The following is a 19,078-nucleotide window of genomic DNA, read 5'->3' as shown; positions in this document are numbered from 1 at the left end:
GCATCTGCAAATTTTTAGTCATTTGCATTGAAGAAAAGGCAGTCAAATTAACGTCCAAAGATTTGACCCAAACGATTGAACTAAAGAAAAGCGTTTAATTAGTTAATACGACAAAACGAATTCTAATGTTAATTGTAGTACAAAACGTCTTTGCCGGTGGTTTTTCTAAGACTACGATAAAATCACGATTTTTTTTAATTCGAGTTTTGGTTGAAGTTTTGTTTCGTACCGTATTGAAATTTGACACGAGTAAACGCCGATTTATACCTATATTATAAACAAATATATGAACGTTCAAAATTTGAAACTTTATTGTTGATTTATGAAGCATAACGTAAACAATGAAAGTACAAAGTGAAATTATGTATAGTTCATATCATTAGCTACAATCCGTAAAAGTTTCAAGTTTCTACATTGTAAAAAACAAGAGAATTTAAGTTTACATTAAAATCGTTTTTTTTTTATTTAAACAATTAATAAACAGAAATTTTTTTTATTGACTCTTCGTGTATTGTTCCCGCGAATGCATATGTTTGCAAATTTTTATTCATTTGCATTGAAGAAAAGTCAGTCAAATTAACGTCTAACTAAAGAATTGATGCAAACTATTGAAGTAAAGAAAAGCGTTTAAAAAGCCTTTAATAACAGAATAAGATAAAAATTGACCATAAAAATAATTTATGTAAATTAATTTACCGCATTTGGTTTTATAGTAAAGTTTTTCGTTTTAATATAAATTATTCCAAATATTACTCCAATTAAACTTGAGGACCATAACGTATAAGTTGACATGTATGCGACTACGTATGGTAATGACTGGTATATAGATCTGACTTCAATATACCTAAAAAAAAATAAATAATAAAATAAAATAAAATAATAATAAAATACAATAAATAAATTTAATATTGTTCTGAAGCTATTTCCTTGTGGCATTTTTTTAATCAACTATTTTAAATGGGAAATAAAAAATAAAAATAGACGGTTTCGTTTTGATTAAATTCTCTTAGAATCCCCTGATACGTGTTTTTAGGTTTATCAGTGATCAAAGAGGCTTTGTAAGAAGACTGGACTAAATCAAAACGGACTGACTGATTGGTAAATATATTTAAATATTCTACTAACGTATGCCTTTAGCGACCTTTAACGAAAAAGATGAAGTGAGTGTCGATAACCATAAAAGTAAACTATGAACCCGAGACATACAGGGTGTTTGGTAAATAATGGGCCATGGCTTAACCTCAGGTTCCTGAGGTTAAAATAGGCCGATTTAAGCTAACTTACCTTAGTACAAAGTTTATAATAACCGAGATACAGGGTGTCAAAGTTAAACTTTTTTTTTATTGAGGTATGAGATAACAACATGAAATTTGATATGTGGGGTTTTTTGGGTCGAGAAAACTAAATTCACTACCAAAAATTATGCATTACCGAGAGGGCGCCACATACGCCTTTCAGCACTCATTTATTACATTCAATTTTTTTTATCCCTCACTCTGTATAATTTTGACATTAAAATTTTTATTCTCCTATTAGCTCTACTTAAAAAAGGTATACTTCTTTCATCTCCCTAAACTCAACCGTTTTCGAGATAAACGCATTTTAAATCTGCGATACACCATTATTTTTAGCATAATATCATTGTAGTTACACCCGAAAAATAACTTAAAACCATAAAATTATCCAAAAATGTATAGCAAATTTCTTCAAATGGAATTTGCGACGCAATGACATAAATTTGGTAACTGGCACAATTATTATGGTTTTAAGCTATTTTTCGGGTGTAACTACAATGATATTTTGCTAAAAATGATGGTGTATCGCAGATTTAAAATGCGTTTATCTCGAAAACGGTTGAGTTTAGGGAGATGAAAGAAGTATACCTTTTTTAAGTAAAACTAATAGGAGAATAAAAATTTGATTGTCAAAATTATACAGAGTGAGAGATAAAAAATATTTAACGTAATAAATTACGTTAGCGCCCTCTGGGCAATACATAATTTTTGGTAGGAAATTTAGTTTTATCGACCCAAAGAAACCCCACATACCAAATTTATGTTGTTATTTCATACCTATCAGGAAATATTCAATAATAAATAAAAAAAGTTTAACTTTGACACCCTGTATCTCGGTTATTATAAACTTTGTACTAAGGTAAGTTAGCCTAAATCGGCCTATTTTAACCTCAGGAATCTGACGTTAAGCTATGACCCATTCTTTACCAAACACCCTGTATACGTGCCATCGGATGAAGCTAGGAATCTATTCCACTAAAAAAAAAGAATGTGTGTGTACTTTGTACGCACGTAAGAAGTTATACTTCTATTATATGATTTCTTAAAAATAAATATACTTTAAACAGCTTGTTTTAATTTTTTTTTTAAACACCAAACTAATTTTGTGCTTACCAGTTTCAAAAAAAATAAAAAATAAGTATAGGATTGCTCCAGATTCGAACTCAAGGCCTCTCGATCTCTGGCCGAATGCTATACCAAATACGCTACGAGAGATGTGTCTGTATCGGTTCGGACGTACCTAATGACAATTCATGGTTACAAACAGACAAGGTGAAGTATAATAAATATACAATAAAATGTTTTAATAATACTCATCTTACTCCCGAGGAAGACAAATCGAAAGACACAAAAATTATAATAAATATATTTACTAAAAACACTAATATATTCTTTTCACGCCTTTTCTTGCACTGATATATTTATATACTTCGTCTAATTTACTAACAGTTGCACGTCATCCGCGTCATAGCCTGTGACGTCGCATGATACCAACACGAAATATTTGGCGGTAGGTGTGTTTTTTTTTAGAATCATTTTGCCGAGTCCGCTGGAATTACAGCCAATAGACATATTTTATTATACAGTGAGCACGTAAAGGTTGGAATAAATTCATTTTCTCAAGAACGGACGATTTTGGAAAAAAATCCCCAAACAGGTCAATTTTTATTTTTAAATTATGACTTTTTGACATATATATCATACTAGTGACGTCACTCATCTGTTCGTGATGACGTCATCGATGATTTTTTTAAATGGGAATAGGGGTCGTGTGATAGCTCATTTGAAAGGTAATTCAATTCTTTATTCAGTAATATAAACGTTAACATAATTATTTATACAGGGTACCCAAAAAATTTTTTTTCAATTAAATTTATTGACATAAAAAGAAGAATGTGTGTAATTTATTTAATTCAAAATACATTTTACTGCTATCCGAAAACAGGAAAAAAAATGTTTATTTGGCAAATAAGTATTGTTTTCTGCTTAAATTCAATATTAAAGCAGCCACCCACCAGCCTCGTGACAATTTGAACATTTAATTTAAGCGAAAAGCAATGATTACTTTTCAAATAAATATTTTTTTATGTTTTCTGAGAGCAGTAAAATTTATTTTGAATTAAATAAATTACATACATTCTTCTTTTTATGTCAATAAATTTAATCCAAAAAAATTTGTTTTGGACACTCTGTATAAATAATTATGTTAATGTTTATATTACTGAATAGAGAATTGAATTATCTTTTAAATGAGCTATCACACGATCCATATTCTCATTTAAAAAAATCATCGATGACGTCATCACGCCCAGAAGGGTGACGCCACTAGTATGATATATATGCCAAAAAGTCGTAATTTAAAAATAAAAATTGACCTGTTTCGGGATTTTTTTCCAAAATCGTCCATTCTCGAGAAAATGAATTTATTCCAACCTTTACGTGCTCACTGTATACGCGTAGAAATAATATTTGAAGATTTCTATTAATGTTAACCTAAAGAAATACACAATAATACGTTTCATTTAATTTGTATAAATGGATTATAAAGCGTTTTTATGAAGCACATTTGTTCGGAACAAACTGTAACTGTAATCGAATGAAGGTGACATTTTCGAATAAATTGGTAAAATTTATTTGACAGTTTCGGTTATGACACTTCATATTTTTTATATCCTTTACTATAAGTATCTGTTCTATTATATTTACTGTTTTTATTCTTTACTTTACTATAAAAAAGATCCTCTACTATAAAAATATAAATTTCACCTAATTTTATCACGACTTGGAATAATCGAGGTATCTGACAACTAATTTTATCACGACTTGGAATAATCGAGGTATCTGACAACTTTTTTTTAGTTGTTTATTGTAGACATATACAAAGAAACCTATCGGCTTCTCCCAAGAGTTCGGAGCCGTTTTTTTAATAATTAAAACAATGCAGTGAAAAAAAACGCTTGCACTGCAAATATTAAATGATTATAACTTAATTCTTGTTCTCTATTTCTTAAGTTTTTATTTATTTATATTGAATATTAATTTGTTTTGTTGTATAATCCACGTTTACAATAATTATGTGATCTATTTGATTTAAAATGGATTTAGGATTCTTTTATACTTTGGCAACTATGTCAATTTCTGTCAGATCTCTGGCGTAGATAATGACGTGCAACGGTAAGTAAAATTAGACGGACTGTACATAACTCGAAAGATTTAGCAACTAAACGTCATACGTCATGAAATTTTACTCTCAATCGGGCCTAAAGAAGTATAACTTCAAAAATCAGCAGTTTACCCTTCTACACCGCTACCATTTTGTACTCTGCACCGAGTATAGCGTGAAAACAAATAAAAATAGACGGTTGCGTTTTGATTTAATTTGAGTCTCTTACCATCCTCTAACACGCGTTTTTAGGTTTACCCCGTTATCAAATAGGCTTTGTTAGAAGACTGAACTGAATAAAAGCGCACCGACTTGTTGGTAAATATATATATATATATATAAATATTCTACCAAAGAATGCCTTTAGCGACCTCTAACGAGGACAGATGAAGTGAGTGCCGATATGATAGCGGTTTAGATGTACTCCAGGGTAATACGCTAGAAATATACCATGTTCGGGACACTCAAAGATGCAGGTAGCTGACTACTTTTTTAGTTATTGTAGACCTATAGGAAGAGAACCAACCTGTTTCCTGCCTAGAGGTCGCGTCTGTTTTTTAATTATTAACAATTTAGTGCAAAAATCGCGATTTCTTCGATTTTTTACACCCCATTCAAAAGCTAAATAGTTGACGTAAAATTACAAAATTGAATTTTTTATAACATTAAAAAACCCTTCAAGATGCCGATTTTTGAGAGTTAAAAAAGTTAATTTTGTTGCTACGCAAACTGCATAATAAGTGAATATCGATATTTCGACACTCCCATCGAACAAGGTTGTAACTCAAGTTACGTCTTTTTCAAATTTCAACACAGGCGAATTCAGCAAAAAATTGGGCACACGTCAATATAAATGACATAGTTTAATTTTCAATAGTTTGGCTAATACTCCATTGAAAAAAGTTGTATTTTAACTCACGTGTGCCATTCTAGCCTGAAAAAGGCAGTAACACTGGATACTTCCTATGTTAAATATACACTTTCTTTATAGTTGGCGATTAAAATCTGTTCGCTAAACTCAGACGCAACTGGCTACATATCTTAGTCGATAATTTTTTTGTTTTTTGCCAATTTTGCAAAAATTGGAGAAATTACTAACTATTTAGTGATTATTAACTATTTAGTAATTATTATTTGCCAATTTTACTAAAATTGGCAAAATTACCGACTAAAATATCTAGAACGTTGCGTCTGAGTTTAGCGAACAGACTATAACAAGGTTTTTAAATGAGTTACAACTTTGTTCACGTATGTTTAATTTATAAAGTATTCAAACATATGGTGCATCTCATAAGTCAATTTATCGAAATAAAAGTAAAAAAGGATCTACGGACTTTTTTTCCTGTTTGATAGTTGCGGTGGACAAAATAAGTATCGAATAGTGTTTGCTACGTACTTCTATGTAGTGAAAAAGTTTAATATTAACATTACACATGTATTTTTAGAAATAGCACATTCACAAAACGAGGGTGATTCAATGCATGCCCTTACAGAAAACAGAAAAAATATTGAGTCGTATATGCTCCACACCAATGGATAACCTTGATACGATATGCCAAAGCATCAGGCAAGCCTAAATCCGTAAATGAAATAAATCAGAAGCAAATTCTAAATTTTAACCCATTTAAGGGCACACATGTTAATTTTGAAGTAGATATTAATAGTAAAAGAGTAAAGAGTAAAAGTAAAAGGTTAGTATCTTAAAATAGTTATATTTTAAACGATTCTGTTTATTTTTATATTTTTTTATTATGACGCTTAAACACTATTCAAAAATAATTCTTGTGTATACAGTGCGTCCATAAAGTAACGCATAAATTTAATTTTCAGTAAACAGGCGACTTTTACTTCGGCTTTCGCAATTCACATAACGACACCCCCTTCGAACAAGGTTGTAACTCAAGTTACATTTTTTTCAGATTTCAACACAGGCGAATTCAGCAAAAAATTGCGCACACGTTAATATAAACGACATAGTTTAATTCTCAATAGTTTGGCTAATAAGAAGTTGTATTTTAAGTTACGTATGCCATTTTACTCCATTTTAGCTTGAAGAAGGCAGTAACACTGGATACTCCCTATGTAAAATATTTACTTTCTTTATACTTGACGATTAACAAGGTTTTTAAATGAGTTACAACTTTGTTGCACGTATGTTTAATTTATAACGTATTCAAATATAATGGTGCATCTCTTAAGTCAAATTATCGAAATAAAAGGAAAAACGGATTTACGGTGTTTTTTTCCTTTTTGGTAGATGCGGTGGACAAAATAAGTATCGAATAGTGTTTGCTACGTACTTCTATATAGTGAAAAAGTTTAATATTAACATTACACATGTATTTTTTGAAATTGCACATTCACTAAACGAGGGTGATTCAATGTATGCCCTTATAGAAAAACCGAAAAACATTAAGTCGTATATGCTCCACACCTATGGATAACCATGATTCGATATGCCAAACCATCAGGCAAGCCTAAATCCGTAACTGAAATGAAAAATCAGAAGCATATTCTAAATTTTAACCTATTTAAGGACACACATGTTAATTTTGAAGTAGATATTAATAGTAAAAGAGTAAAGTAATAAAGTAAAATGGTTTAAAATTAAATATTTACAGATACACAATAAGAATGCGAAAAATTTGAGATATTTTATACAATTTTTTTTCATAGTGATAGAATATAAATATTATTGTAAAATTTATAATTTCCAATTAAAATTGTGTAAACTGTGAGTTGATATTTTGTTTAAATATACCTTAAAAACTGATTTTCTCCTAGCTTTATTGCAAATTTCTCAAAACATTCAACCTTTTATTAGTTAAACGGGAAAAATAATTAACACGGAGAGTGTAAAATGGTTGTTAGGCGAGTTACAATCTTTTTCTACGGATACTCATGTTTAATCTCAAGGTTGTATCTCAATCAAACTCAAGATTTTCAATAGCTAATAAAATTACAAAGCATACATCTCACAGTATTCCCTTATTATGTTATAAATATCATATCACATTAGTGTAAAAGAGTCTAGTCATTTCGCTACAAATTTTTAAAAATTCATGTTTTCATTTTTCGCCTCTCCTGTAAAATCGCTAAAAATGAGTTACAACCTTGTTAGATGGGGATGTCGATTTGTTAATAACTTTTACTAAAACCACCCTAGACCTTTAGTGTTTAACCCAAAGTTGGGTATTGGGGTACTTAACAAACCCTCGAAATTTGAGACCGCTCAATTAATTAGTTTAAGAGTTGTTATTCTATTTGTTTATCCCAGAGACCTTTATTTTGCAATAACATAAGACAGAAAATAATGAAGATAGAGTAATTCTGCGTATGCCAAATGAAAGTAGAAAACTGATGCTATCAAAATGTACTAAAAAGAGATAAAAAATTATCTAATATAGTCAAAAATCCTAATGCCAAATTTGTGAAATTTTGTATTTTATAAACATTTAGAATAATTTTAAAAATATTGGCCTTAGAAAAAATCATTTTACTTAGAAAAGCTGGTATTTTACACGAATTTTTAAAAATGTAGTTCAATTGGTGACTAGTCGTGGTAAGTGAAGGGGGAACTGGGAGCCGACAAATGCACGAGTTCAAAAATTAAAAAGGGCAACTTAAAACTATCATTTTCTATATCTCGGGATCTACTGAATATATTTTGATCGTTCTTTTTTTAATTTGTATGTTATTTTTCTATACATTACAAATATGCAATTTGTCTAGATAGTACATTATTTCACGGCATTTGCTCTAAATTTTAAAGAACCGCTTAGTTTGACATGAAATTTGGCATACGCATAACTTACATGTCAAAGAAAAAAGTGATATTGTGCCGATGTGTGCTTTTGCCCTGGGGGTGACTTTCGCCCCCTCTTGTGGGTGAAACAATATATGTCCAAAATAAGTCCGGAAATGGATAAAACTAAAATTATGTTCTATAGAGCTTTTTCGCCAAGTCAACAATTTTCCAGTTAATTTTTAAATAACTCAAAAAATAAGTATTTTGTAAAAAAAAACGTTCTTATCAAAAATATAGCCTGTAAAAAGTAAAAAAAAAAAATGGTGTACCCTTTAGGTCTCTGGACCTCGTAGAACCAGAGATATAGCCAATGAAAAATAGATTCATATTCACCAAATTTCAAATAGGATATTTCGAAGTGAAATATCCAAAAAATTAAGCACTTTTTGAGGAAAACCCATTATAACTTTTTTAAATTGTTTAAAAAAGCTTTATTTCTGTTTTTATAAAAAGTTTCTAGCATTAAATTTGGGCAAGTTACGCTCAAAATAAAGTTGGTCCCTTTTGTTTTGGCAAACAAAAATTCTATCACAATATCACAATAGCACAATATCACTTTTTTCTTTGACTTGTTAGCTATGTGTATGCCAAATTACATGTCAATCCAAGCGCTTCTTTAAAATTTAGAGGTTTTGCAATATTTTACCGTTAAAGAACGTACTAAAACATTTATTAATTAATAAACAGTCTAATTTGTTTAAACAATTTTTGAAAAAATAATTTTATCTCAAAAATCCATGATTTTAATAATACTATCGTTATTAATCGTAGAAAAATAATTAAGGTATACTTTAATAAATAAATTATCTTCAATAAATAATTATTATCTAATAAAAATCATTTATTTATTAAAGTGTACTTTAACTTTTTCTATGATCATTAATGATACGATGGACGTAGAAATTACATACATATAAAAAAAGAAAGATCAAAATCTATTGAATTGATCCGGAGATACAGAAGAGTAGATTCTTTTGAAATTGCTTTTTCGGTATTGAACTCAGTGGATTTGTAGGTTCCCCCTATTAATCATTGGAACTATATTATTTTGAAAAATCGTAGAGGGTGCTGTGAAGGTACAATGTTTGTGCCAATTTTTTAAGAAAAAATAAAAATCCCATTCTTTAAAATGGCATTAATGAGATTCCTTAAATATTATCAACAACTTAGCTGTGAATTAAAAAAAACATATGGCTAACTTTGTCCCAAATGAACCCAGGCTAAATTTTTTATTTGAAAATTCGTGTTAAAATACTATCTTTCCGAATATATAAAAATATTTTTTCTACGGACAACATTTTTAAAGTTATTCTAAATGTTTATAAACTACAAAATTTCAAAAATTTGGCATTAGGATTTTTGACTATATTAATTACTTTTTTATCTTTTTTAATACATTTTGTTACTACCACTCTTCTACTTTCATTTGGTATACTCAGAATTGCCATATATTCATTATTTTCTGTCTTATCTTATTGCAAAATAAAGGTCTCTGGGATAAACAAATAGAATAACTCTTAAACTAATTAATGGATCGGTCTCAAATTTTGAAGGTTTGTTAAGTACGCCAATACCCAACTTTGGGTTAAACGCTAAGTTCTAAGGTAGTTTTAGTAAAAGTTATTAACAAATAAGGGTTTTCACTTATTTTGCAGTTTGCGTAGCAACAAATTCACTTTTTAATTTTCAAAAATCGGCATTTTGAAGATTTTTTAATGTTCTAAAAAACTGAATTTTGTAATTTTATGTCAACTATTTAGCTTTTGAATGGAGTGCAAAACATAAAAAAAATCGCGTTTTTTTCACTAAATTGTTAATAGTTAAAAAACGGACGCGAACTCTAGGCAGGAAACAGGTAGGTTTTCTTCCTATAGGTCTACAATAACTAAAAACGTAGTCAGCTACCTGGATCTTTGAGTGTCCCAATAAAATTCTTATTACACTGGACTAATGGGTAAACTGTTGATGCTTTAGTGGAATAGATTCATAGCATCGTCCCATGGTTTGGATATGCCTGGGGTTCATAGTTTACTTTTATGGTTATCGACACTCACTTCATCTTTCTTCGTTAGAGGTCGCTAAAGACATACGTTGGTAGAATATTTAAGTATATTTACCACCCACTCGGTGTCTTTTGATTCAGTTCAGTCTTCTTATAAAGCCTTATTGATAACGAGTAAACCTTGGAACACTTGTCAGAGGATGGTAAAAGACTCAGACTGAATCAAAACAAAACCGTCTATTTTTGTTTGGTTTTCCAATAAGTATATACTTATAATTATACTATAAATATATAAAATTTTACTAAAATTTGATTGTAATATTCTAATATTCTACCTCGTTTTTTGGTTATAACAAGCATTAACATACAAACTGACAAATTAATAATAATTGTAAATTTTTTTATCATTGTATTTGATATATTATAAAAGTCATTACAGTTGAGTCCGCGAGTCTTTACCCGTGCGTCATTAATACCTGGCGAGATAAAACACATACTTTTTATCTAGCATCATTCTCTTCCACGCATGAAACTCATGACAAACCAGCTGCCGTTTGTTATTAAGTAAAAACACATGTTATTTTTATGAACCATCTAGACTCAGTACATTGAAAAGAGATAGATACAAAAAAAGACGATTCGGTATGTTTTCATATTTTAAGCACAATTTGTTTGACGTTTCTGCTTTGTTTACTTTTATGGTTGTCAGTCAGTTGAATTTTTTGCGGTTTTTGTCGAATTTTTGCGTTTTAAAGTTTCTTTATATTATGCAAACAAATGTTTTCACAACTAATTTTATATTGGGTTTTGAAATTTTACGGTAAGTAATTATATTTTGGCAATTAATATTTAAAACACACAAAGCTAACGTCATTCACACAGTAAAAAAATGATTTTTGTTTAGGTGTCCGTCAAAGTGAATAAAATAACAAAAATAAAATATGCTATTGAATTTTTTTATAAATTGTTTATTTATTTATTAATCAATAATAATAAAAGAATTTATTAAGCTACCTACTTCAAATTTAGCTGTAATTCTGCACAAAAGTTTTGAAGCAAAAACTTACATTTGACATTCTATATATTTGATAACGTCAAATTTTATAATAAAACCCGTAATCGGAACAGTAGCCACTTTCTGTCACTTGTTGCGTGAAATGGATTTCCGACTTATTAGTCCATTCTTTAACGGTAAAATATTGCAAAACCTCTAAATTGTAAAGAACCGCTTGGATTGCCATGAAATTTGGCATACACATAGCTAACAAGTCAAAGAAAAAAAGTGATATTGTGCCGATATGTGCTTTTGCCCTGGGGGTGGTTTTCACCCCCTCTTGGGGGTGAAAAAATTTTCGTCCAAAGAAAGTCAAGAAATGGATAAACTGGCTAATTTTAAGTAACTTTTGTTCCATAGAGTTTTTTCACTAAGTCAATACTTTTCGAGTTATTTGGCAGTGAATATGTTCATTTTTTCAACAAAATAACCACGCTTTTAGACGGTTTTTCACAAATAACTCAAATAGTAAGTATTTTGTCGAAAAGACATTGTTAGCAAAAATATAGCCAGTAAAAAATTTAAAAAAATGGTGTATACATCACGTCTCTACACCTAGTACAAGCAGAGTTATAGCTTATAAAAAATAGGTTCATATTCGTCAAATTTCAAATGAAATATTTTAACGTGAAATAACCAAAAATGAAGCACATTTCGGGGAAAACTCATTACAACTTATTTAAAGTGTTTAAAAAAAGCTTCATTTTTGTTTTTTAAAAAAAATTTCTAGCATCAAAATTAAACAAGTTACGCTCAAAATAAAGTTAGTCCCTTTTGGTTTTGGTAAAAAAATCGAGAAAATAACCCCCTAATTAGTATCTTAAATGAACTTAATCGTTAGGACTTCATAAGTTTCTTGACTCCTGTATATATTGTTTATATGATCTGTAAGTTTCATCGGTTCAAAGTCCTTATTATTGAAAGGGCTGTAGTTAAAAGGGGTTAAACGAGTCACTGATCACGAATGTATGCAAATTTAGAAACACCAAATCTTAATCAATTTTTGTCCAACAGAAAAACAAAAAAATACATGATATTTAGAAAAGCAAATCTAACTTTTTTTGTTGTTCGAGATTTTTGGTATCTTTAACAATTTTTAAGTTATTTTGAAAAAAGCATATTTTCAAAATTTAAATTTTTAAAAATTTTATTTTGAAACCAAATTTTTTCAAAAATAAGCACTTTGAATCGATGAAACTTACAGATCATATAAACACAACATAAGTAAAATAATTTGTAGAGCGGTAACGATTAATTTAGTTTAAGTAGCTAATTAGGGGTTGGTCTTCCCGATTTTTGTTTGCAAAAACAAAAGGGACCAACTTTATTTTGAGCGTAACTTGCTTAAATTTGGTGCTAGAAACTTTTTGTAAAAACAGAAAAAAAGCTTTTTTAAACACTTTAAAAAAGTTATAATAGGTTTTCCCCAAAAAGTGCTTAATTTTTTGGATATTTCACGTCGAAATATTCTATTTGAAATTTGGTGAATATGAATCTATTTTTCATTGGCTATAACTCTGGCTCTACGAGATCCAGATACCTAACGCGTACACCATTTTTTTTACTTCTTTATAGGCTATTTTTTTGCTAAAAACGTTTTTTTCGACAGAATACTTAATTTTTGAGTTATTTGCGAAAAACCGTCTATAAATTTGGTTATTTTGTTGAAAAATGAACATATTCACTTGCAAATATCTCGAAAAGTGTTGACTTGGCGAAAAGCTGTATAGAACAAAAGTTACTTAAAATTAGTCAGTTTACCCATTTCCGGACTTATTTTGGACATATATTTTTTCACCCCCAAAAAGGGGTGAAAGTCACTCCCAGGGCAAAAGCACACATCGGCACAATATCACTTTTTTTCTTTGACATGTAAGCTACATGTATGCCAAATTTCATGTCAATCCAAGCGGTTCTTTAAAATTTAGAGCAAAATCCGTGAAAGAATGGACTATATTTCGTATGCTTTAAATGATGACGCACGGGTAAAGACTCGCGGACTCAACTGTAATTAATATGATTAATTACTATGACTGAAAACTCATTCTCACTCATTACTATGATTAAAACCTCATTACTCATTAATTACTATGACTGAAATTTATTAAAAAAACAGTCAAACGTCAAACTCGCCCACTGCTACTATGATTAGTACAACGTTAGTAGGTCTACATATATATAAGATGCAACTGAACTTCTAGAAATTACAGCCAAAGATGATTTTTTTTGAAATTAGCGTATCTTGACAGCTATGGCCATTGACATGGATACAAAAACGTCTGGTATATTACATATTTAAGATAAATACAGGTCCCATGAGGTTTGGCAAAATACACTGTTAAAATCCATGGTTTTTAAAGAACAATGTTACAATATTTGTTATAATATTAAACAACTATGTATTCTGCATTCCTTTAAAAAGTCAATTACTACACTATAAGTAGAGCACTGTTGTACCTGTACCCATTTGGCGAAATATACTAAAATCACAATCAAGATGCACTATCAATAAACAAATCAAGACACTTGAATATTACGAGGAGCACACCCCAATCATTATTTACCATGTATATATTTTGTAAATCATGAGTTGGGATTTGTACAATGTACATAATATGTACCATGTATACTGTATACCAGTGATACTCAACCTGCGCCCCACTAGAGTTTTTTATGCGGCCCGAAGGCTAACTAAAGGACCCTGTGATCAAATTATTTGTCAAATTTCAGGTGTTTTCAAATTATTTGATAGTGTGCCGATGTGTTTGAGGCGTGTTTGGGCGTGAGGCAGACAATTTATGCCCAGTTGCACCAACAGATCTTAACCTTAAGTCATGAATATCACAAGAATTAATATAATATAATTATAATATATTACAATAAGAATACCATAATATAATAATAGATAATTGATAATAAGGTAAGAATCTAAAATTATGTTGCAACGTAAGTGATACTCAAGGAGGCCCTATCTATAAGTAGAGCTTAGCTAAGCTGGAGCTTAAGATCTGTTGGTGCAACCAGGCATTAATGACTTTAATTTTAAATTATATTGAAATTTTTAAAAACTCTGATTAAAAAGCAAGGTATTATTAACTTTTAATAATAAATTAATAAAGTTAATGAACAAATACTCATTTTAAAAATAATCAATACTTATTTACTACATTGCAACGACCCATTTAGTAATCACAAGAAAATTCAGGTCCGGATTAACAAAAAAAAATTTAAAATAATTGTGACCTTGAAACAACACCCTGTATATTAAAATTTTCAAAATTCGTCTGCACACTTGAAAAGGGCACAAAAAGCTAAGTTGAATTGCTCGCTTCAATTTTTTGCGCAGATAATTTAATGACATTAATTTTGAAATTATATCGAAATTTTTCTTTTGAAAGTTCGAGTCCTTAAAAATTTCGACATAATTTCAAAATTAAAATCATTGAATTGTCTGTGCAAAAAATGGAAGCCCGATTAAAGCACTTTCAAATAATGTGCAAACTGGTTTTGAAAATTTCAATATACAGGATGCTGATTCAAGGTCACAATGGATTTATAATTTTGTTTACTCCGGACCTGGATTTTTTTTGTGATTAATAGTTGAATGATTTGGGTTCTAAATGTGACATATGTGTACCAAATATCAAAAATATATAGAAGGTGGTTCTAAAGTTATGGGCAAAATCGATAAAACACCCTGTAACTCGGTTATAAAGTCGGTGGAGCAATAAATTTAGTGTCTAGGACCGCCTCATTTACCTCTATTTACCATTCAAGCATTTCCGTTTCCCAATGAAACACCCTGTATACTACTTCATCTTGATTGCGGCCTGCAAGCTGTGGCAATAGCTACTATGTGGCCCAGGAAAGAAAAAGGTTGAGTATCGCTGCTGTATACTATACATTCTAAATCACGATTTGGGAGTGCTACTTGTGGCATTTAACCCGGCACCTGCCACGTGGCTTTGCAAGGCATCAACTGCCACGTGGGGTGCTCACAGCACTCCTTAAGAATTTTCTGTGATCTACTTGTTTATAAACAAAATAATGTGTTGAGTTACACAAGAATATAAAAAAAACATGTTTTATTAACTTATTAGCTACTAATATATTATAAAAGTTAAAAAATAAAATTAAAAAGGTGTTATAAGCAAATTAGCAAGTACCAACCCATAATAAATGAAGTGATGTAAAATATCTAAGAAAATTAAAATTTATTGAGTATAGAGAATACATTAATAATTTAGATCAGTTATTACAATAAAAAAATGTAAATCTGACCTGTTTATCAAAAACATAAAAAAATTTTACTGCCAGATGATGACACCCCAATTCGAATTTAGAGCTACAATTTCAGAATGACACTAAATAACCACTTCAAACACAAACAGATCTATGCTATATAATATTATTGAAAGCTACTATGACGCACAGGACGGTTAACAAATTTGAAATACCAAATATTTGATGAAAATGTGTTATGGGGTGCTGGTAGCACCCCACGTGGCAGGTGCCGGGTTAAGGGAAAAACAACATTTAACAAAGGAAGCAGTCGCGTTGTTAGAAAAAATATGACATTTTATCCTTTCCCGTGATAACTTGATGAACAATTTTGCAACATAACTTTCCACTATAAATAAATAGGTATAATATATAGATATACTATAGATCTACTTAAGTTGGAAACATGTCGCGATAACCTTTTTTATTATTAATTTTACGAAAAAAACTTATTTTTTATAAAAAGTTCTGCATACTCTAAAACCTATGATTCAATCATCAGATATCAAATTTTATCAAGATTATACGAGGTATGTCAAAAAATGTGAATTTCGTTCAAGAATGAAAATTCTTATTATGAAAAGTTGTTTGGAATTAAAAACTAAGATCAAATGTGCAATTACATGCTTCTTATTAAAAGAAAATTTTTCTCAAATTTTTAGAGCATTCAGAGCTTTTTATGAAGAATAACTTTTTTTCGTATAATGAATAATAAAAGAGTTATCATATTTGTAATAAACAAAAGCGATGTTGCGTATTCATAAATTTGAGAAATTAGAAACAGGTAATTGCATATTTTTGATCTTAGTTTTTAATTACAAACAACTTTTTGATAGTCAAAAAAATAAAGGTACTTTACCCTTAAACGAAATTCATATTTTTTGACATACCTCGTATAAAATTGATAAAATTTGATATCTGATGATTGAATCTTATGTTTTAGAGCATGCAGAACTTTTTAAAAAAATAACTTTTCTTCGTAAAATTAATAATAAAAAAGTTTCACATGTTTCCAACTTAAGGAGACACGCTGTAATATACATATAGTATAAACAGATATTTTGAACATAACAAGTAAATAAAAATATTATAAAATAAAAATTTGTTTTAAATTTGTATTTAAATTCATATTGTTAGATTCAATGTAATCGCGCGACTGCTTACGTGACAGAAGTGAGCGCGACTGTTCCCAGGGATAAGTGGGGGTAAGTGTCTTGGTTTGTTTATTTGTAGTGCATCTTGATTGCGATTTTAGTTTAAGGATTTGCTTGATGTTACAATTTATATTATGCTTATTAGCACTTTTTCCGTAGAGTGGACCGATCTCTCAGAAACAACGTGTTGCGCCGCTCGCCCCTCTCACCGAAAAACCAGTCCACTACTCGAAGCCAGGATGGAGGCGTCAGATCGTCTGCAGAATATTCTACTGGATTTGAAAAAGACGTTCGAAGATGGCTGTCTGCTTCCACGGCATTCGACAATGTTCTCGAAATAGGATCGTAGTGCATCAATAGACAAATTGTGTTGAGAGCGGCAGCGCCGGAGGATGTGGTACAAGCATGTAAGACGAATTAATGAGAATAGACTTCCAAAAATAGCCCTAGAGAACAACGCGCCCGGTTCGACACCCCCCGGAAGACCACCTAAAATATGGATGGATAGTTGGCAATCTACCTCGCAGGAAATTAACCAGAGGCAGCTTCAGACTTAAACAGACGAAATATCTCCAAATAGTAAAAGTAGGAGAAGAAGCTTATTCAGGCTCACCTTCTGATTTATGGTTTACCATAAATATATTACCAAGTAAACGTTCTCCTCGTTTGTTCACAATTAGTAGAGCACTTTCTTCTAATGAGTATGTTGCCGGTGTTATATGCTTCCCTACGTTGTCATTAAAATCTCCCGTGATTACTTCAAATAACCATGGGAGAAAGTGAAAATTAGAAATGAAGTATAGATTGTTTAAATAATGAATAACTAATAAGCAAATTAGTCGACTTAAAGTAAGTTTACCTCAATTCTGGTAGGTAAAGAGGACCGTTATCGAATATTCGATAGTGAGGATCGTAGTGTACCGATAGGCAAATTGTGTTGACAGGGACTAAGGGCTATTTTGAGTTTAACAGAGCGCGTTATAATTATTGTAAAATAAATTACAGTCATAAATTATATTTTTTAGTACATATTGAGTTTATATTTTTGTTTGTTTTCCAGTATGGGCTTATTCAGGCTTATTTGAAAGAACCCTAATGTTTCGGTCAAATAAGCCGCTAACTAAATATGAACCTTTATACCAACAAAACTAAATGTATGACGAACTATTTTAAATGGGAAATAAGCCACAATTTTTACCAAAAAAATGGATTTATTAACGTTTCGACGCCCAAGTCGGGTGTCGTTGTCAAAATACAAAATAATACTAAATAAACAAAAATGTTGTTGCTTAGTAAAAAATTCTTCTAATAATTTATTTAATCTGACTCATTTATATCGGCAATTCAGGCATGTATTATACATTTTAAAGTAGAAGCCTTTAAAATGATATTGCCAATATTGATGAGTTGCGTTCCTGGGACGACTTTACTAAAAGATAGTTCATTCGATTACATGAAATCAACCCCAAATTAAGAATATCCGCCACAAAAAATCATAGCATGTGATCTGTCTTTAAAAAGACAACAAATGCAACGATGGCAGTAAAATTCTCGCGCTAGATATTCCATAGTAAATCACGAAGGAAAACCAGCAAAAAACCTCGTGGTACTATCCCGACATCGTAAGTATTTGGGCTTACATTTAGTTTACTCTCAAAACTAATACCAAATTCTGACTTTAATGTATGTATGCTATTTTAAATTATAAATAATATTAATAATACATAGATATTATATAAATAAAACTAAAATATAAAATATGTACTAACTCGATGTTAATGACTTACTAATCGTGGTATTTTCTTTCTATTGACTTCCTCTTTTAGTATGGGTAACCACATCCTACTGCATTCTACCGAGGAATTTGCGACACAATTGTTTTCATTTAGCATAATTAGAGCCGCTTCTTTGATTTTTCTCTTTTTACTATCTGTTTCTTTCAGGACTATACTTGAATCTCTCCACTGAACTCTATGTTCATTATCCCATGCGTGTTGATATATTTGAAATCTATCAAATTCTTTATTTTTAATGTAAGACTGATGTTCACTTATTCTAACGTCTAATGGTCTTGATGTTTCACCCAAATAAAATTATTCGCATTCACAAGGTATTTTATAAACACAATATTCTTTCTTCTTTCTTGTTCATTGTTAGGTGTAGTTTTAGATAGAATAGATCTCAATGTGTTTGTTGTTTTGAATGTTGTTGAAATGTTGAATTTATTTCCTATCGTTTTATTGGTATTTATATTTTCCTCGTATTATTTCTTGTGGATGTTATAGGATGCCGTTCTACGTTGTTCTGTTCCATTCGATCCG

General features: G+C 30.2%; 1 protein-coding gene across 5 annotated transcripts in view; it reads right to left on the bottom strand.

The window, feature by feature from the left end:
• LOC114343304 (nose resistant to fluoxetine protein 6-like) overlaps window positions 1-19,078 on the bottom strand; it is a 175,635-nt gene that overhangs the window by 23,462 nt on the left and 133,095 nt on the right. For all 5 annotated transcript variants that reach the window (XM_050649803.1, XM_050649800.1, XM_028294114.2 and 2 more), the window contains one exon: window positions 697-844. In XM_050649803.1, coding sequence (XP_050505760.1) covers window positions 697-844 — 148 coding nt within the window. The remainder of the gene's footprint in view (window positions 1-696; window positions 845-19,078) is intronic.

This window comes from Diabrotica virgifera, chromosome 4 (genome assembly GCF_917563875.1).
Source record: "Diabrotica virgifera virgifera chromosome 4, PGI_DIABVI_V3a".
NCBI classification, from domain to species: Eukaryota; Metazoa; Arthropoda; class Insecta; order Coleoptera; family Chrysomelidae; genus Diabrotica; species Diabrotica virgifera.
This window is presented reverse-complemented; position numbering and strand designations above follow the sequence as displayed.